This window comes from Neoarius graeffei, chromosome 18, assembly GCF_027579695.1.
Source record: "Neoarius graeffei isolate fNeoGra1 chromosome 18, fNeoGra1.pri, whole genome shotgun sequence".
Classification (NCBI taxonomy): domain Eukaryota; kingdom Metazoa; phylum Chordata; class Actinopteri; order Siluriformes; family Ariidae; genus Neoarius; species Neoarius graeffei.
In genome coordinates, this window is record NC_083586.1 from 67,774,457 (window position 1) to 67,795,620 (window position 21,164).

The 21,164-nt window shown below is 42.9% G+C and overlaps 1 protein-coding gene across 2 annotated transcripts; it reads right to left on the minus strand.

Annotated features, from left to right (window-relative positions):
- Nucleotides 1–259: 259 nt before the first annotated feature.
- On the minus strand, nt 260–16,670 carry mvb12a (multivesicular body subunit 12A). 2 transcript variants are annotated; one of them, XM_060899322.1, is made up of 10 exons: nt 16,575–16,670; nt 15,499–15,582; nt 15,273–15,356; nt 7,346–7,445; nt 7,126–7,255; nt 5,129–5,266; nt 3,318–3,418; nt 2,934–2,992; nt 2,770–2,829; nt 260–2,577 (listed from the first exon to the last, which is right to left on the minus strand). In XM_060899322.1, exons 2-10 carry the CDS (start codon nt 15,580–15,582, stop codon nt 2,524–2,526), a joined length of 810 nt encoding a protein of 269 aa, XP_060755305.1. In that variant the 5' UTR covers nt 16,575–16,670; the 3' UTR covers nt 260–2,523. The 2 variants fall into 2 exon arrangements, with proteins under 2 accessions (XP_060755305.1, XP_060755304.1); XM_060899321.1 differs by having other exon boundaries at nt 3,309–3,418.
- Between the last annotated feature and the right edge of the window lie 4,494 nt (nt 16,671–21,164).

Consider the following 21,164-nt stretch of genomic DNA (forward strand, 5'->3'; position numbering starts at 1 on the left):
CATCCATCCAATCTATGAGCATCCATCCATCCATCCACTGGTTCATCTGACCATCCCATCTATGAGCATCTATCCACCAATTCATCTATCGGACCATCCATCCAATCTGGCCATCCACTCATCAATATGAGCATCCATGCAGCCCTCTGTCCATCCATTGAACTATCCATCCATCCATCTTTCCAAGCATCCATCTGTTATAATACTCCCAGTTGAACATTCCCTGTTTAAAGTAAAAAATTAGATAAATTCTTTAAAATCATCATTAACACACTTTATTTCATACTTTATGATTTGACTTTACAACTCGTAACAGAACCAGGTGCATCTCTGCACTGAACCAGGTTCTCCAAAAAACCCTAATTGTTCCAAAGCACAAAAGTACATTTAATACAGACATTTATTACAGACATGAACAAACTCACCCTTTAAACTTTGCTTCTAACATTTAAAAAAAAGTTAAATAAATACAAATGTTTAAATCAATAATGTGATTATAAACCAAAAGCAATATAAAGAAGCTTTCAATAGTGTTAAACTACCTGAAGCCTCCAGAGCCCACAACAAGACCAGAGTGTTCTAGAAAACAAACACTGACAGGATGTTTCTGTATTTTGGCAACAAAAAAAACACAATTAAAATAATTTATGGTCTTAACTGATAACCACAACTTTACAAAAAAATATATAGCTGAGAATCACATGAAATACATCATAAGCTTTGTAAAACTTTTGCTTTTTGATAGACAGCTTGATGTGAATTACTTTTCAATTACACCAACTTTTTTTTTTTTGGGGGGGAGGAGGAGGAGATCTTTTTGTTTTCTGCATTTACTCTACATTTCACCTTCATATATCGTGTCATATTAAAAATTACAATAAATGAAAAGATACAGGTTTTTAAATACTTGGAAATTAAAAGTCCTTTCACTCATTTCTTTAAAAAAAAAAAAACCCTAAAGGAAGTGTGGCTGCAGTCTGGTACCCAGATGGGGTGTGTTTAAGTTTATTGCTTGTTTCCTACACCAGTAGAAATTATTAGTTATTATTTCAGAGTAAACCTGTAACTCACTACATCTCCATTCCACAGATCTGGTTAATTAAAACAGACACATATTTACATATCACAACATTACAGATAACAAAACGACCAGAAACTTTGCATCATGATATTAGAATGTTCCATCAGGCAGCAAAAACCATGACCATGGGGGGCATTTATTTTTTCCTTCACTTACGACATACATAGTACAAACAAGTACACACTTCAGAGTGCGATTCTGGAGAACGGGGCAGGCATCACGGTATGGGGGAGGGATTACACAGGTATGGGGAATCCTGGATTCTGATTGGCCAATTGAGGCAGAGATGGTCATTAACCTCACCTCACCTGACCATATATGGAAGGGTGTCTGATCTCGTCCACGAAGGGCTGGAGTGGCTGCAGGCTTTTGTTCCAATCCAGCAGGAGCCACACCGCATTCCAGCTGTTTAAGCTTCTGATTGGCTGGAATGAAGTCCTGCAGCTACTCCGCCTCTTTCTGGAGAAAAGGTGAATGATGGTGCAAACGTCACACAGCTAAACTGATTTATTAGTGTTTATATCGCAGTTTTTCATTTAAAATGTAGTGTCAGATTAACAGTTGGGTCAATCAGTGCGAAACAAGTGAAAGAGTACAGAGCATCAGTGCCCTCGGTACTGTGGAGGAGTTTATTCCGGAACACGCCACAGGCCCTGAAAATACTCATCTGTGATTGGCTGGCGGTTGTGCATGACTGTCACACTGAAATGACTAATGTAATAAAGTAAATGTACCCATGACAATAACAACAAATTACAGCTTAGCACATAAAAACAGACTTCTGCTTCACTAATGAAATATTTGTTAATTGTTGATAGAATTATGAAAAACACAGAGCTGAGTGGGGTCACGACCCTGTGGGGTCACGTGATTGGATCATTTCAATAAAGCTTCCCCCCTCCCAAAGAGTTTTCCCATAGTGTGGATAAATATAAACCTTTTGGATTGGAAATTCCCAATCTGGCAACAGTATAATACTACTACTACTACTAATAATAATAATAATAAAATGTGTTATGTTGTAATATTGGAATCTTTAGCGTTAAGTTTAACAGCACCTACACAGGCAGCATTAATAAAGTCTGTCTCGTTCAAAAGGCCGTATTTTTTCATCCTTTACTTCACTTTATGAACATGGCAAATAAAATCAAACCATCGCTCTGTGAGGAATGATTTTGATAAACACTGAAGGAGCCGTGCTCACGTTCACTCAGGACTCGGTGAGAAATTTCCCCTTTAAATGGAGAAATTCAGTGTTGTGTTAATGAGAGTAAACGAGGACTAACAATCAGACAGGACATGCACAGGACACGTTTAAAAAAAAAAAAAAATCCTTTGGTCATCATTAGCAATGTTTGTGAGAAAGTTTGTGTCACAAAAATATAAATAAAAAGCCAGAGTCGAGTATAATTGGTGGGCAGGGTTTACAGGAGTGAGGTCACCTAGGAGCGGGGTCTCGTGGCAGCCTGTTCCTCGACTGCGAACGTGTATTTATACTGCGGAGAGAGAACAAGCCAACCGAGGACTGAATTTACATCATCACATACAAAAACCAATCAGCTTCCAGCATGCAAATGTGGTAATGTCTTTAAAAGTGCAAAGACTGATTAAAAATCAGGCGATTCTTAAATGACAAGCCAAAAAATTAACTGGGGGGGGGGGGGGGGGGGGATCTAACAGCATCTCACCTCGTGCTCTATGTCCTGGAGTGATTTAATACGAATATTATCCAGAGCAGAGATGGACATCTGAGAAAGAGAGAGAGCGCATGTATAACAGTCCAGTATGAGAAGTTTTGTTTCTTTGAAAGTGAATGAAAGATTTATTGTGATTTTTCAAGTTTTTGTTTTACCTTCTCGGCAGCTTGAGTTTCAAATTTGGGGTGAAGAGCAAAAGGAACTCCATCCATCGCTGAGTGGTGAAAAGAAAAAAAAAAAAAAAAGTGTTAAACTGAATAAAGTTTAGTGTGTGCAGCTGGATCACAGCTCCCTTGGTGCACCTCAGGGTTCAGACCTGGGACCTTTTTTCTTCTTTCCTCTGAATTCTTTCACTGCACCGTGTCTCACTCACACACTTACTGTCATTGTAACCTCAGAATTACCCGTGGATAAAAATTAATTTAGGAACAAGTTAGTTTTGGTGGAAGTTAATTTAAAAAAAAAAAAAAAAAAAAAGGGATCTCAACCTTGTCTGTGTGTGGACTTGGACTTTCGTGTGTGTTTGTTACCTGTAATACCATAAATGTTGCTGCTCTCCGACGCCTTCTCAGTGGTTTGCGGATTCCCCAGGGTGTTACGGCGACGGCTGACCTTGGGTGGGGGTTGAGACAGCTGGTTGCTATGGAGAGTGAAAAGAGGGTAAAGTTTAGCGTTTGGGAAAAGAGTAAGGCCACACCCACATATACAGTGGTGCTTGAAAGTTTGTGAACCCTTTAGAATTTATGTTTCTGCATAAATATGACCTAAAACATCATCAGATTTTCACACAAGCCCTAAAAGTAGATAAAGAGAACCCAGTTAAACAAATGAGACAAAAATATTATACTTGGTCATTTATTTATTGAGGAAAATTATCCAATTTTACATATCTGTGAGTGGCAAAAGTATGTGAACCTTTGCTTTCAGTATCTGGTGTGACCCCCTTGTGCAGCAATAACTGCAACTAAACGTTTGTGGTAACTGTTGATCAGTCCTGCACACCGGCTTGGAGGAATTTTAGCCCGTTCCTCCGTACAGAACAGCTTCAACTCTGGGATGTTGGTGGGTTTCCTCACATGAACTGCTCGCTTCAGGTCCTTCCACAACATTTCCATTGGATTAAGGTCAGGACTTTGACTTGGCCATTCCAAAACATGAACTTTATCCCTCTTTAACCATTCTTTGGTAGAACGACTTGTGTGCTTAGGGTCGTTGTCTTGCTGCATGACCCACCTTCTCTTGAGATTCAGTTCATGGACAGATGTCCTGACATTTTCCTTTAGAATTTGAAATTAGAAACATTTTTCCAAGAGCCTTCTGGCTTGTCCACGTGATCTTTAGCAAGCTGCAGACAAGCAGCAATGTTCTTTTTGGAGAGCAGTGGCTTTCTCCTTGCAACCCTGCCATGCACACCATTTGTTGTTCAGTGTTCTCCTGATGGTGGACTCATGAACATTAGCCAATGTGAGAGAGGCCTTCAGTTGCTTAGAAGTTACCCTGGGGTCCTTTGTGACCTCGCCGACTATTACACTCCTTGCTCTTGGAGTGATCTTTGTTGGTCGACCACTCCTGGGGAGGGTAACAATGGTCTTGAATTTCCTCCATTTGTACACAATCTGTCTGACTGTGGATTGGTGGAGTCCAAACTCTTTAGAGATGATTTTGTAACCTTTTCCAGCCTGATGAGCATCAACAACGCTTTTTCTGAGGTCCTCAGAAATCTCCTTTGTTCGTGCCATGATACACTTCCACAAACATGTGTTGTGAAGATCAGACTTTGATAGATCCCTGTTCTTTAAATAAAACAGGGTGCCCACTCACACCTGATTGTCATCCCATTGATTGAAAACACCTGACTCTAATTTCACCTTCAGATTAACTGCTAATCCTAGAGGTTCACATACTTTTGCCACTCACAGATATGTAATATTGGATCATTTTCCTCAATAAATAAATGACCAAGTACAATATTTTTGTCTCATTTGTTTAACTGGGTTCTCTTTACCTACTTTTCAGACTTGTGTGAAAATCTGATGATGTTTTAGGTCATATTTATGCAGAAATATAGAAAATTCTAAAGGGTTCACAAACTTTCAACCACCACTGTAATATAACCATGACAACACTGATATCTGATCACACTGACTGACTAAGCTCTCGAGCCACAGTAAAATCATTAAAAAAAATAAAGAGATTAAAAAGCTGAATAACTTTGGTGTCCAATATGCAGGAAATACAATTCTGTCTTTCACACAAGAAAATGATTTTTGTCCCATTAACATCCTGCTGATCAGGTGATAAAAAGGAAATGTCACTCAGTGAAACTTTTTGTGAATTTCGAGACACACACTTGGGTTTGAGGGGCAGCGGTGCGGTGGCTTCCAGAGAGAGATGCCGCATGTCGATGCTTAGACTGCGAGGCTTCGCCTGAGGAACCGGAGACGAGAACAAGCCTTTCTGACACCACAGCACATAGCCCAAAATGTCCCTGCAAACAAAAACACACACACTCAAGAAAGCTAAAAGCCTCATGTACCACCATGTGAATAAACATGATGGGCGGAGACAGTGGAAGTGATGAAGCTTTAATTACAAGTCAACTAAAAACCCGAGACTGAGACGGTGAATAAACAGTGTCTGGGTTTTTTCCTGTTTATCCATCATCACATATTCACTTCAAAATATTAAGTTATACATCAAATTTCATGAACACATTTTAACACAGGTGAAGAAAGATGGACGTTAAAACCTGCGCATAAAACGAGTGCAGTGGAGCAGAAGGAGCGAAGAGAAACATTCAGCGTGACATTATGCTCCTGAAGCTTTACAGCGGCGCCTGGACAGATCGGGTTCTTTAATCGTATCCGTATCCACAGAGGGCCGGAGTATCCGAACGGGTTCTTCTGAAGATCACGAGCAGTAACCAGAGCACCAACACGTTCAGGTCTGACTGTTTTACACACTGATCTCAGCAGAGCACTGAGGTCTTCACCGGGACTGCAGTAACCTCTGAGCCGAGTTCTCCAACACACCATGAGAGAACGTGTGGGATTCAAGAAAATCAACAGTGGGCGTGAAGTCATAAGAAGACTTTCTGTCCTCTCCATTATCAGTCCTGTGAGTTCACCATCCTCCTACTGATGGATTTTAGAGGAGCTCTGTGGCAGCGCTCACGCCAAGGTTTTCATCAGAAAATCACACCGTCATAAATCATGTTATGACCAAAGAATTCTTTTACAGCGTGCGATTTGGCTGCAGAAACAAAATCAAACTGAGAACCTGACAGGGTCACGCCTACTTTACATGTTTAGATCAGCTTTTTGTTATTTCAGAATTTTCCGGAATCTCTAACCATCCAATATGAGAAGGATTCATCATTCAGGTGAAGTTGTGGTTTTTGAAGAAACAGAATAGAATCCCATCCAGGAAGTGAGCAGTGATCCTTCAAGAGAGGTTTCAGGTCCTCAGAAGGTTGTAGACCCATGAGCCTGGAACGGTGGGAGATTCCACCACAAGCTAACATGGCATCACAACAGAACGGCGTAGCTCACTCCGGCCCCGTCTAGTCCAGAAGGAATGATCTACAGTGGGCCACCTTATGTAAGGAATGTTGCAAGCTCTATACACTCTTTCAATTTAAAACACCCAGGGCAGCACGGTGGTGTAGTGGTTAGCACTGTCGCCTCACAGCAAGAAGGTTCTGGGTTCGAGCCCAGCAGCTGGCGAGGGCCTTTCTGTGTGGAGTTTGCATGTTCTCTGTGTGGGTTTCCTCCGGGTGCTCTGGTTTCCCCCACAGTCCAAAGACATGCAGTAGATTAACATGGGGCGGCCTTGGGCTGAAGTGCCCTTGAGTAGGGTACCGAACCCCCAACTGCTCCCCGGGTGCTGTAGTATGGCTGCCCACTGCTCTGGGGGTGTGTGTGTATATATCAGCTGTATTCACAATCAATCGATCGATAGAAGTTATATCCACCCGAGGAATACCGACATATTTGCCAGAAAGAACCAAAATCGGTGAAGAATTGAGAGAGAATAAGTGATGTGTGGAAACTGCTCATTAGGGATTGATTAATTACAACATATCTTCATTATTAATTGCAAGTATGCAAATTTGGGTAGAAACTATACGCAGACCTACCTTCCTGCCAAAAAGATCAGTGAAGAATTGAGAGAAGTAGTGACACTTTGTGAAACGTGGACAACAGACAGACGTCGTCATAAACTCATCACCTATCGGCCGGATGAGCTAATAACCCTAGGATCGTCAGAGTACGTATGCACACCAAGCCTTTACTTTTACACACACACACACACACACACACACACACACACACACACACCCCTCACCCCAGGCAGGTGTACTGCGGAAGCATCATCTTGCTCTTGGCTGTCACTCGGATGTCCAGAACGGCAGTTGTTACACTGTCCACAGGAACGATACGCACACACACTCGCTTCTTCTTCCACACAGAGGACCCTAACACACACACAAAAAAAAAAATGTGAGTTTAGTTTGCAGTGAGATTGTCGTGTGTGTGCACGCGCATGCGTGTGTGTAAGGTCTTACTGGACTCCATGAACTCAGGGATGTAGCAGTAACCGTGAGGAATCACATCCTTCTCAGAGATCATCTGAACATCAGACACCACCATTCCACCTGACAGATCCTGACACACACAGAGACAAACCTGAATTTTCACAGTGGTGTGTGTGATATTTATATATAAAGTTCTGGAAGCAGAAATGCCATCGTTTATTGTTTCAACATGGTCAACAGCTTCAAGTTAGTCAACTACAACACACTTATTTTCCATGAAGTGCTGCTATGAGGACCTGGACACGTTCTCCTCATCCTACCAGCATTTGAGTACAGGGTTTACTTTACCCTCAACCAGACTAATCTGACCACAGAACACAAAATCTAACAACCCCGGAACCCTGGCGTGCTTCTCTCGAGTGGTTTCATATCCACAGTGTTTATTGGGTTGGAATGGAATTAGTCAGAAAGCAATCTGACACTGAATCGACTCACTTATAGAAGTGAATCAAACATGCTGTGGAAATGTCTCATGCTATCGTTGTGGCTGTTTATGCCCCACCCAACGTCATGCCATTCATATCACCACGGGTGGACTCCAAATTAAATACCAGAATGCCATCATTTTGGGGGACTTTACCCACATCAACATGGACAAAAAACATTGTCCAACTTCACCCAGTATGGAAACTGTCCCACTACAGAGGAGAAGACCTTGGACTTGTTGTATGCTAAAGTTAAAGCACATACGCAGAACCATGGCCTCACTTTTTGTTTATAAATGCCTTGAGACCTCAAGAATGGCACAGGAATAGTTTTAAGCGTTAACAATAAGAATAAAATAGAATGGAATGCTTTTGTCGTCACTGCACAAATATACAATAAAATTTTAGTTGATCATAGGAGAGCTATGAAATCTAAAATAGTAATTTTTATGATTAAAGTGATTTATATAGGTAGCGGTCTGAGTGAATGACCTTGACATCCATGACATCACAGCAGGAAGTCTATCGGTCTCATCGCCATTTCCGCTATACTAAAACACAGAGCTGACTGCAACTCCGAGCCTCCATTTTGAGCTAATTTATCGCCATGCCATGTAGATGTGCTGCTGGCCGGTGCAGCAACATGACAGAAGGTGGATTTACGTTGCATTCATGGCCCAAGAATGTTCAAACTGCAAAGATTTAGGTGTGCTTTGCAAGAAGTTCACGGGCACATTGGGCGCCTACGAAGCGGTCTCTCCTCTGCTCTGCACATTTTACTGAGGACTCAAACGAAACCTCTGATCTGTTGAGCAACGTTGGCTACAAGTCCATATTGAAAGAGGGTGCAGTACCAACAATTAAAGGAAAAGAAAGTAAGTTCAATTGCACCAGTTCTCCTGGAGTGTGAGCCAAGCAGTAATGGTGGAGTACTCAGTCTGGAGAAAATGGAGAATGAGTGGAGCAGCCGTCTGATTTCTTAGCTGGATATGCTCGCCTCAGCAGCAATATCTCACCCTTACATGTAAGAAGTGAATGAACGAAGAACTGAAAGTCAGATTGTTTCAAAACAATCAGCCACAACATCAGCCTTCAAGAAGTGAGAACACAGACGGGTAAGCTCCGACTCTCATTTGGCTACATCACAACACCACTCGTTGTTTACCTGCATTTAGATTAATCCATGTAACTCGTATTGTGTGTTTAAGTTAGCGGTATAAGATTATTTAATTTGCTTCAGAATGTGATTGTCTCAGTTCATCTCAATGCAGTGCCCCTGGGCACTATACCTCAAGTGCCCCCCCCCCCCACCCCGCGTGCACACGTTCAGTAACCTCCTGCACACACTCTCAAACCTTGCCCTTTGCTGTCAAAAATAGTAGCATATACATAAACAATAGTACACATAAACAAGGTCATTCTTCCTCATTGAAAATGTATTCAGTACAGTAGGCTACATCAGCCCATCAAATTCACTGAAAACAACCAACGATATCCATGTAGGCATATTGAAATGTCTTATTCAAAAATGAGCAGCATATATTTGTATGTCTCAAAAACCTTCAAAGCATCCATACTCTATTCTATCCATATTAAAATGGATATTTCTTACCGTCGTGCCGTGCGGATACTGCATATTTAGCCGCCCGGTTGTGGTAGGTGGCGGGACCATTAGCAACAGCCAGTTCTTTTTTCAACTCCGTTAGATCTCCCCATAGCGCAGGATCAGTTGAAATAGAGAAGTGTTCTACTGGCGTCGGCTGCGCTGGGTTGACATCCATAACACCCTCGTCTTCCTTCTCATCACCATGGTGTGAACTGATCTCTACCTGGCTTAAAGTGGCTTCGCACATATCCTCCTCCCCGGGGTCTCCCTCACTCCCATCTTCCTCAAGGGGATCCTCGTCGTCGCCGACCCCTCGGCTAACGCTGGCTGTGGTTGTAGCATCTCCCCGGCTAGTGCTAGCAGGGCCATCTCCCTCACTAGCATCGCTGATTTCACTAGCTTCGGCTTCAGCGCTGGTAGTGACAGCAGTTGATGTTTTTATAAAAAAAAAAAGATCTAACACTGGAACATTTTTAATTGCAGCTACACGCCTGGAGTCTCTTTTTTAATTTTCTCTTCGCACAACCACTCAATTGATGTCTGTCCATTTTTCATTTCTACCGCGGTTTTTAAAAAATTGATGCATTTCACCGTAGGTGGACTGGCTCAACTGACAGGTTGAGGAAAGGGGGGTTAATGGTCACATAGGGCACTCTTGCTCAGAATTATGATTATTGTTGTTGTTCTTATGAAATTAGTGTTCATAATGAATTATATATGACTATTTAACAATGTCAAGTGTTTTTAAGTGTACAAACATTCACGGAAAAATATTTTTAAAAGTTTCTGTCATGTGGTGCCCCCCCACTGGCTGTGAGTGGTTAGTGCCCCTGGGCACTGTGCTGCAGGCCCATATAGTTAATCCGGCCTTGAATGCATGCATGTTGCATAAGTTATAATGCCCATCCTGTTTTAATTCAAATTCAAAACACTATTTGTTCCCTAGGGGCAATTTAAAGGCACGCAGAGAAGTACAATTAAACACATTATTATTATTATTATTATTATCAATAATAAACATTAAACATAAAAATTGACAGTGTGCAAGGTGGCAGTATGAAGATAAATAACTGTCCAGTGGTACAATATGTATAAATACTGTATACTTAAAAAAAGTCATGTCAGTTCAATTCCATCTAATTCTCTAGACAACTTTGTTCTCTGGCTTTATTTCGTAAGGCGGGGGCCTCCGTGGCCGGCGTGTTACCATCAGATTCACTTTCTGATGGTTTGAACTGATACGGTTCTACGTGTATAGCAGTAGCATCTATACACACTCCAATTTCAGGACTATCACAGTCAGATGTATTGCTATCTGAGGAATCCGAAGGATCTCCAATAAATCCGAACGAAGAGGCCATTGCAACCGCTCTCGCCTGCCGAGTCTGGCTTTGGTCTATAGCACCGGTTCCCGTTGTGACGTTACACACTCAAAGCTGGCTGCCCAGCTGAGCCAGCCAGCTCGAATGCCAACTTTGCAGTCGATTTTAACTCTCAAAAATATACATTTTATTCCCAATTATGCAGCATACAAGAGTCAAGGATGGAGATACTATCCACTCAAATTTATTTAAAAATAAAAGGTTCTGCGCATCTCCTTTAAGGATGCATACAGGTCCTCCCCCTCCCCCCTCCGGGTAGGTCGGGCCATAATCTAGATGACTTTAAAGGTCATAGGCAAGGGTCAGAGGTGGAACATAGAATATCAACTTGATTTTCTAGAAGAACGACCCAAAAAGCCAACCCTCTCGCTTCACGTGCACAATCCACTCTCTCCGCCTCTTCTCCTCTCTCGGTAAAAGGTAAAAGCTTCTTCCTGAACCGGTCCCGTTGTTACAGTTCACTGCACAACAATAAGGCATGGGGGTTTTCTTTGGAAATTCCCGAACGCACGTCTGCACTCAAGCTGAACGGCAATGTAAGTAAACGGAAGTGGACTCAACTCAAGCGGTTTGTTTGTCTTGAAATCAAATCTTCAGCTGGTTCAAAATGCAGCGGCGAGGGTTCTCACACGAACAAAAAGAACAGAGCACATTACTCCAATTCTAAGGTCCCTTCACTGGCTTCCAGTAAGCTACAGAATTGCTGTTGGTGTACAAATCTCTAAATGGTACAGGGCCCAATTCCCTCTCTGATATGTTGCAGCGGCCTAACCCAATCAGATCTACCAGATCGCAGCAGCAAAATTTACTGTTAAAACCTGTTGTTAAAACAAAGTGTGGTGAAGCAGCTTTTAGCTACTATGCAGTACAGCTATGGAACCAACTGCCAGAGGACATCAAAAATGCTCCTGCTGTTGGCAGCTTCAAATCTAGACTAAAGACCAAGCTGTTCTCAGATGCTTTCTGCTAACCGATAAGTATCATCATCTTTACATGTTTTAAACTTTACTTAACTTTTATTCTATTCTGCTGTTTTTTACTGAACTTTTACTTCATTTTATTATTTTATTTCTACTATTGTTTGATTCTTTTTTTTTCTCTCTTCTTCCCCCTTTATTTTATGTAATTTTATTTTCTATTGTTTACTGTTTTGCTTTTACCTCTGTAAAGCACATTGAACTGCCACTGGGTATGAAATGCGCTATAGAAATAAACTTGCCTTGCCTTGAAATGACGTCACGCGCCAAGTGGTCACCAAAATAGCCGAAGAGAAATTCGCCGCGATCCGCGCTAACTTATTTTCATTATTAACAATACTTCTTGGGACCAGAAGAAAATTACAGAGGGTTTTTAACATAAAGTTTCAAATGTGCATAAATTGAAAATTGTTGCCTATGATCTTTAACCCCTGCTATGTGCCCCTAGTGAAGAGACAACCTGCAACCACAAGGACAGTGAGGAGGTGTTCACAGGAGGCCTCTGAGACACTTCAGGGTTGGTTTGAGGCTACAGACAAGCAGGCACCATGTGACCCACACGGACAGGACACTGATGGGCTCAAAGAGTACATTACAGATCACATCACCTTCTGTGTGGATTGCATTGTCCAAGAAAAGACTAATTTGTTATTCAAATAACAAGCCATTGGTAATAACGGACACGAAGGTCCTTCTCAATGTCAAGAGGAGGGCTTTTAGAGCTGGCAGTAGGGAGGAGTGGAGGACCATCCAGGTGGAGTTGAAAGTGAAGATCAGGAGACTAAGTTGAAGTACAGGAGGAAACTAGAGCAGAAACTCCAGTAGAATAACATGAGAAGTGTGGAATGGCAGGTAGACTATCGCAGGCTTCAGACCGATGGGTAACAGAGTGGCTCAAGCCAATGAATTAAATATGTTTTTCAATAGATTTGATGTCCACTGCCCATCCCCCCCAATCCATCTGTTATCTGCTCAGGAGCACCATCAAGTCCACCATCAACACCTCCACCCCTCCTTCAACTTCCTAATGACTCACCATTGTCAAGTGATTGCATTATCCATCCACCCACCCACATCTCCTGGAGCATCTGTCCTCGACAAACTGACACCACCACTCCTCCCCCACCTGAAACCTCCATGAAGAGAAGACAGTTGAAGTGTCTCCACTCACACAAGGCTGTCAGCCCCAGGGTGCTCAAAGCCTGTGACCCCCAGCTATGTGGAGCACTGCATCATGTCTTCAACATGAGACTTCAGAAAATCCCCATGATGTGGAAGACATCATGCCTCATCCCAGTGCTGAAGACGCCACAGACTACAGGCTGATGGCTTTGACGTCTCACTTTATGAAGACCGTGGAGAGACTTTCTGGAGCAGCTCCAGCCCATGGCCGGCTCATTCTTAAATGGCCCTTTTCCACTACCCTTTTTCAGCTCACTTCAGCCCGACACGGCTCGTGTTTCGACTACCTCAGAACAGCACGACTCAGCTCGCTTCAGCCCTACTCAGCACCCAAAACTCGCACGGTTTTGGAGTGGGGCTGAAGCGAGCCAAACCGAGCCGAGTGGGGCTAGGGGCATGAGGAGACACTCCCCTGCGCACTGATTGGTAAGGAGGAGTGTCCTCACATGCCCACACACGCCCCGCGAGCACGCTGGGATCTGTCAACACTGTAAACCCGGAAGAATAATTACGAATTATGAGAATTTCTGAAGCCTTATGCGCCTCGCCTCATCTATACGCTCTTGCCAGTATCTGTTGGCGTTGTCGGTGACAACAAACCACAGCACCAAGACCAGCAACACTAACGACTCCATGTCCTTCATGTTTATTGTTTCCTATCCGGGTCGTGAGACTACCGCTTAAAAGCTCACTGATGTCACTGTTTGCGCCGCCTAACGACATCACGTGACGTCCACCCACTTTCGCTAACTCCACCCAATGTGTCCACCCACTTCCAGCCAGCACGGTTGTAGTCGAAATGCAACTCCGACAGCCCCACTCAGCTTGACTCAGCCCAACTCAGCATGGCACGGCTCAGCCCGACTCAGCCGCGTTGGTAGTGGAAAAGCGGCATTAGACCGGACTCGGAGTTGAGGACATAATCTACCTGCTAGACCACACCAACTCCCACCTGGACAAATCGGTGAGCACTGTGAGAGTAATGTTCTTTGACTTCTCCAGTGCTTTCACCACCATACAGCCAGTGTGTCTGAGTGAGAAGCTGATGGTGAAGAATGTGGAGGCCTCCCTCGTGTCCTGGATTGTCAGTTACCTGACTGGCAGGTTACGCTGTGTGTCTGATAAGGTGGTCAGCAATCCATCATGCGCAAGTGACGTCACACTTATTTTCCAACCCGGAAGTCGGCCATGTTGGATGATAAACATCAACCAAGATAGTGGCGCTTCACGTGTGAGCTGCTGCAATGCTTTGTGATTTTCTTTTGATTTCTTTGGCTTTGAAGAAAGACAGTGCCTACTTTGTGTGTGCAGGATAGACTTGCAGTAATAAACGCTACTCGTAACAAAAGAGAAACGGTTCCTCAGAAAGAATTCCCAAAATAATTAAAAACGGCAACAAAACAGATGAAGAGCTGTCCAGAGAATGCTGTGTGTACACTGTGGTTCAAAAACCTACACCATAAGGACTTAACTGAGGAAAAAGCCAATTACACCTGCACGTGTGTGGTGACCACTTTATATCTGGTAAGAGTTCGTTGCTAATTAAAGCCGTTTTCTGCTGATTAAATTGAGCTTTAGCGTGAACACTGTTTCTCACCTCGCAGGAGCTCCGGCAAATCGACGCGATAAAACAAATCCAGATTGGGCTTCAACGCTCACATTAGGACACGATAAGATCAAGACGAAAACTCATCTCGCAGGATCGAGAAGCACCAGGATAAATAAAAGAGCTGCCAAGAAATCCAGATTAGAAGCAGCGCGAGAAACCTGAGGGAGTTTGGATACACAACGAGAACAGTGTGGGTCAACTTTGCCAGGTGAGAGATTAACGACGCTGTTCCAGTAACTTTGGTTTACTTATGCACTTTTTTTTTGTAGAAGGAGATAATTCACACAGATCAGAATAATCAAATCGGTGGTAATGAGGCTCAGTCCTCCGTATAATCGGACAGCTTTAACATATACGGCTCAAAACCACACATTTCAACATTTTCTCTGAATCTCGACGTGTCAGAGGACTCCAGAGGATCAGAATGTTTTGAGAAAGTCGGAGATGCATCACAGTTATTGTTTGTACGAGACGGCATTTTAGATTTGTAGATCATCCAACATGGCGGCGGGTGTGTGTGTGTATGTCACACTGTTTTGTCACGTGGTTGCACACGAAGAATTCCAGAGCAGGAAGTATCGTGGGTGGAGTTTGCAGTGTGTGAAGCCAATGACTGGCCAAACTCAAGCTTCATGTGTTTTAGATCAGCTGTGAAGCACAATCAGGAAAGCAGAACACGCGCGTGTGTGTGTGTGTGTGTGTGTGTGGTAAAACACCTTGCTGTAACACAGAAAGTATCCAGATTTCAGACCGAAGCCTCGGGTGAAGTTGGCAATGGCTCCATCTTCAGTCATAGCAATCTGAACACACACACACACACACACCATTATTATATTAATAATTTAATACATTAACAATAAGTCATCGTGATCATAATACATTAAAGCTGCTCTACTATATTTTAGCTCTAGGAACTCTAATGGATGGTGTTGCTATGGTTACCATGGTAAAATGGGCAGGACATGTGGAGTTGTTGGAGGCCCAGGCTATTGCTGAGATCGGCTTACCAACGATAGAGGAAGACATCTATCACAGACAGACAGACAGACAGACAGACAGTTAGGGATGCTGTACATCTTGAGCTGAAGAAATATCTGGATTTATCATCCTTTTTTTTTTTTGTGGTGCCGTATATCAAACCTCAGACTACACTGTTTACACCACAGCGCTGCTGAGTTCTGGACTCTGATTGGTCAGATGGTGGTGATTAATTTTATAGAACAGCAGCTCTGACAGTAGGGCAGCTGCACGTTGCAGGTTTCTGTAACGTTTCTGGAGGAATCTCCCGAGTTGGTACGTTGGAACGGTCCGAGATAAAGATGTATCTTTAAATAGATAAAAACTATACCTTGTTCTTTACTAATTAAAATAGTAATTAGCAAATTGCCGTGGTATAAAAGGAAAAAAACACTTAGGGACATGCTGTTAAAGAAAAATAAATCACCTTCAGGTCATGTTAACCACCCAAGTCCTGCTTTTCTAATAAAAAGAGATGCTGAGAGGAAACGAGACTCGAACCCCAATGATCTCCAGCAGAAGAGCGCAGTGATGTGAACATCTATTAGAGAAATGTTTCCTGGGCCTGTGATGGATGTTCTTCATCCTGCACTGTTTCCCTGGAGCAGGTCAGCAGGAACACCTCGTCCTCAGTTACACTCCGTCATACACCATCATCACCTTTATAACCCTCTTAAACCCTTCAGCCTTAATAAAGTGCTGTAACAGTGCACTGCCCTGGGAAAGGGAAAACCCTGCTGTTTTTACTGCAATTAATTAAGTCAGTGACGTCATTCAGGTGTGAAAGAACGTCTCCAGTATACCTGTTCATTACTCAATTAATAATCAGCTGCCAGTTAATAAGAAAAATACAATAATACACACATTAGTCCATATTTATTCACAACTGACCACTTTAAACACAACACAAAACAAAACACCTCTCACCACAACAACAACAACACCCCTTCCCCCCAGCTCCCCCAGGAGGGTGTGTGGTCGCAGCCCCTCTCTTTACTTACTGCAGCTTCACCGCCTGAGAGACTCAGAACCGACACCAGAACTTCTCTTCTCCTCCACACTAACTTTCCTTCCTGCTCAATAAAGAGGAAGTGAAGTCCGCCCTGTACTGCACATCCCAGCATGCACCGCGGCACAGGGAGGGGCAGGCCGGGTTGCCAGAGTGTTATAATTAACATTCAGATGGAGTGAGACAAGAACCCACAACCAACTGGAGTACAATAAATAAATAAATACTGTGAGAGTACTGTAGTGTAGTATCAATAATAATAATAATAATAATAATTTATAACCTTTTATTTTTTAATATGTTCACAGAACTGCACTTTCAATTTTTTTCTCATTAATATGTCCTTTTCCATTTTTATTTTTATTTACCTCTAAACACCTTTTTAAGGCAACCAAATAATAATCAATTCAGTTCAATGCAGAGCATTTTTTAACGAAGGGCCAGATTTGGTCTCCTAGTCAAAGCCAAACCGGCTTCACTGGGAGAGCAAATTTTAAACCAAGTTATGTCTTATCATTTGGTTCAATCAGTTGCAATTGATTAACCAAGTGCCATGTAAGTATACATTTAACAAGGAAAACGAAGATCTATGTTATAAGATATACACACAAGATCATGTTGGTTAAGAAAAACAAAACTAAAATTTGGTCACTGAGACGGCTGATGTCAGAATCCGATGTCATTACTGTGTAACTTATACCCTGTCCACACTAGGGATTTTGTACCGATACGAAACTACTTTCGTACCGCAACACCTGTCCACACTAGCAACTATACCGGTACTGTAGCGGTATAACTGTATCGGTACGAAACCCACAAATGTATGGGTTTCGTCCCGGTACAGTATCGGTACTGTAGCGCTTCGCTGTAGTGTGGACAGATGAAGCGGCTCTATCAATATAAATATAATGCGCATGCGCAATGAACCATTCCTACGTCTTCCGGGTTATTCATACAATACAATACGCACGCGCTTTCCAGCTGTAAATAAAACGTCAAAATGGCTCAAAACGACCGTGGAGCTACATGGAGCAAAGAAAGGGGGGAGAAAGGGAGGAAGAAAGGAGGAAGAGGGGAAAAGGGAGAGAAAGGGAGGGGAAGAGAAGGGAAGAGGGAGAAAGTGAGGGGGGAGAAAGGGAGATTCGTTTTCTTTGTTTCTTTCTCAACTGCCTCGCGCGTTTTATACGATTCGACTGAATAAATGACCACCAGAAATACAGACTGTACATTGACAACAAAAAGCACACACACGTTGTTTCATCCGCCATATTCTCGGAAGGAAGTTACTCGGTAACCACGGAAACATTTCGCGCACGCACATTTCAACTACCGTGAAAGAAAACCGCAAACATTTCTCGCTAGTGAGGACAGATGCACTACACTGTGCCGGTATACTTTGTATCGATACAGTTATACCACTATCGTACCGGTATAAGTGTGAACACAGCATTTGAGTGTCTTTGACATAACATTTGTGCTTGGTAATTGCTCTTGATAGTTGTGTAGTCAGTGAGTGTGTTTACATGCACATAGAGAAAATCAAATTTCTGCCGTAGCTCGACTGAAATCAAAGTTCTAAATGCCATGGAAACACCTTAGCTCGGCTGAAATCGAAACGAACTGGATTTCTCGTAATCGAGCTACGTGACCTAGATTATGCAATTGTAGTCAAGCTATTTAGTGCATGTAAACCCTATCGAGCTACGTAGTCGAGCTACTTACTTCCCTTCCGGAAGTGACGAGTGACGAGACCACAAGCGGGAAACACAACAGCCTCGGTCGGCATGACAACAGTAGTAGTAGCGAGCAGCAGAAGAGGTCAGGAGGAACAAGGAGACAAAAAACAAAAACAAGTGAACTTTTTGTGTGTTTATTAAGACATAAGTTAAATTGTAAGCAAAAAATGGACTTTAGAAAAATGTACAATTGTGCAAAATAAGTTGTCTTACAAAACAGTGGTCTGCACAGGACAGTTTGTAGCCAACAGGTGGCAATGACGTGGTGTGAATGTAAAGTGGAAATCACTCCTCTTCTTCATGACGACAACCGGAAGTGTACCAACACGATGGGGCGTGTAGCGCCACCTGTGGCTCGGGTGCACAATGTACCTCACACAATAGCTCGATTTCCTTGTGTGCATGTAGGATTGGATTTCTCTGGCACCCCTGCTTGGGACCCTTAGCTCGATTACTGACAGCAGCTCGATTTGGATGTGCATGTAAACGCACTGACTGTAGTGTGTTTGTCTGTATGGTGATTGGTGAACCATTTTGCATCACAGAATATGCCGCAGCGGTGCAGCCGCATGGACTCTGGGGCCTGTGATTGTATTGCCCAGACCAGTTGGTCTCCTAGTGGAAAATCCTTAAAAAATGCTCTGGTTCAATGCCTTTATCGTCACTGTACAAATATAACGATAACGCAGTGTCTCCAGTGGTACGTACAGTAAACACACACACACTATATAAAAATTAATCAGTAAAACAGGGGGATTAAACAAATATCACACATAGAGATAATATTGCATATATCCTGTATATTATTGCACCAATCCAGGACATCCACTGTATTTTTATTGTACTACTGTATCATATATCATAAATAATTCCGCACACACTCCCCGACCACTTTAATAGGAACTTGTTGTTGGTTCCAAGATCCCTGTTCTTGGCTGCAGGACTGGAACCCAATGTGTTCTTCTGCTGTTTCATGCCGAGATGCTTTTCTGCTCACCACGGTTGTACAGAGTGATTATATGAGTTACTATATCCTTCCTGTCCATTTCCCTCTGACCCTCTCTCATCAACAAGGCGTTTGTTTCCACCCACAGAACTGTCGCTCACTCACTCAGTGTTTTTTGTTTTCTGCACCATTCTGTGTAAACTCTAGAGACTGTTGTGTGTGAAAACCCCAGGAGATCAGCAGTTTCTGAAATACTCAAACCAGTCCATCTGGCTCAAACCAACACCCAGACCACAGTGACAGAAAGTCACACTTTGAGATCATAATTTTTCCCGTTCTGATGTTTAAACACGGGCGGCACGGTGGTGTAGTGGTTAGCGCTGTTGCCTCACAGCAAGAAGGTCCTGGGTTCGAGCCCCGTGGCCGGCGAGGGCCTTTCTGTGTGGAGTTTGCATGTTCTCCCCGTGTCCGCGTGGGTTTCCTCCGGGTGCTCCGGTTTCCCCCACAGTCCAAAGACATGCAGGTTAGGTTAACTGGTGACTCTAAATTGACCGTAGGTGTGAATGTGAGTGTGAATGGTTGTCTGTGTCTATGTGTCAGCCCTGTGATGACCTGGCGACTTGTCCAGGGTGTACCCCGCCTTTCGCCCGTAGTCAGCTGGGATAGGCTCCAGCTTGCCTGCGACCCTGTAGAAGGATAAAGCGGCTAGAGATAATGAGATGAGATGAGATGAGATAATGAGATGAGATGAGATGTTTAAACACTGTGAACATTAACTGAAGCTCTTGATTTGTATCTGTGGGATTTGATGCATCGAGGGATCGGCTGATTAGAGAACTGCAGAAAACAGCAGGTGGATGGATGGGTGTTCCTAATAAAGTGGCCAGTGAGTGTATTTACATTAATAATCTGATTAATTTGCTGGGAAAAAATCAGGACATAATTTAATACACAAAAGATCTACATTATTATTATTATTATTATTATTAGTGCTGTCTTTAGTCTATAGTCAGGTTGTTTGTTTGTTTGTTTGTTTAAATGCTTGCCAGCTTTAATTGCTTTCAGGTTCAAATTTAAACACAGACCATCAGTCACATGATCACACACCTTAACATGATCAACAGGAAACACACAGCATTAAAAACCCTACAGGAAGTGACATGCTGAAATTGGGCAGTTCTGCTGATCACCTGATCTGATTACACTGATCCACGTCACACACAAACTGGTAGAACTGGAGTTAAAACCAGATCCAGTCTGAAAGCAGTGTGTAAATCCACCACACCTCACTCTCGTCACTCAGACTGATTCAGTGTGATCTTTTACTGAGAGTCAAATTAACACGAGTTCAGCTGCAGTGACTCAGAAGTTACAGAACAGAGGGTTGTGTGTTTAAATCCCAGCACTGCCAAACTGCTCTGGTTGGGTTTTTGAGAAAGACTTTTAACTTAAATATAATACAAAATATATATCTCACTTTGAAGTTTCTGTTTTGTTTGCATCAGAACCCAAGACAGCAGAGTCCTGGAAACAGCAAACAAACAAACAAAAGGAATACAGCCACAAGTAGTGATCATAGGGGTCCAAGCAGCACGAGTGGCCAAAATGTGAATAACACTACGTTCACACTGCAAGGCTTAATGCTCAATTCCGATTTTTTTGTGAAATCCAATTTTTTTGTGAGGTCGTTCACATTAACAAATATATGCGACTTGTATGTGATCCTCAGTATGAATGAAAAGCGACCTAAAAGTGTTCCGCATGCGCACTGCAGGATACGACGACGTCACACGCAGTGAGCATGGCCAGTGTTTACGGAAGTAAAACCGCCCGGTTGCGGTATGACTCATCCAATCTAGCTTGAATAGCTGTATCCCCCCAAATGGAAATCAGCTCCCTA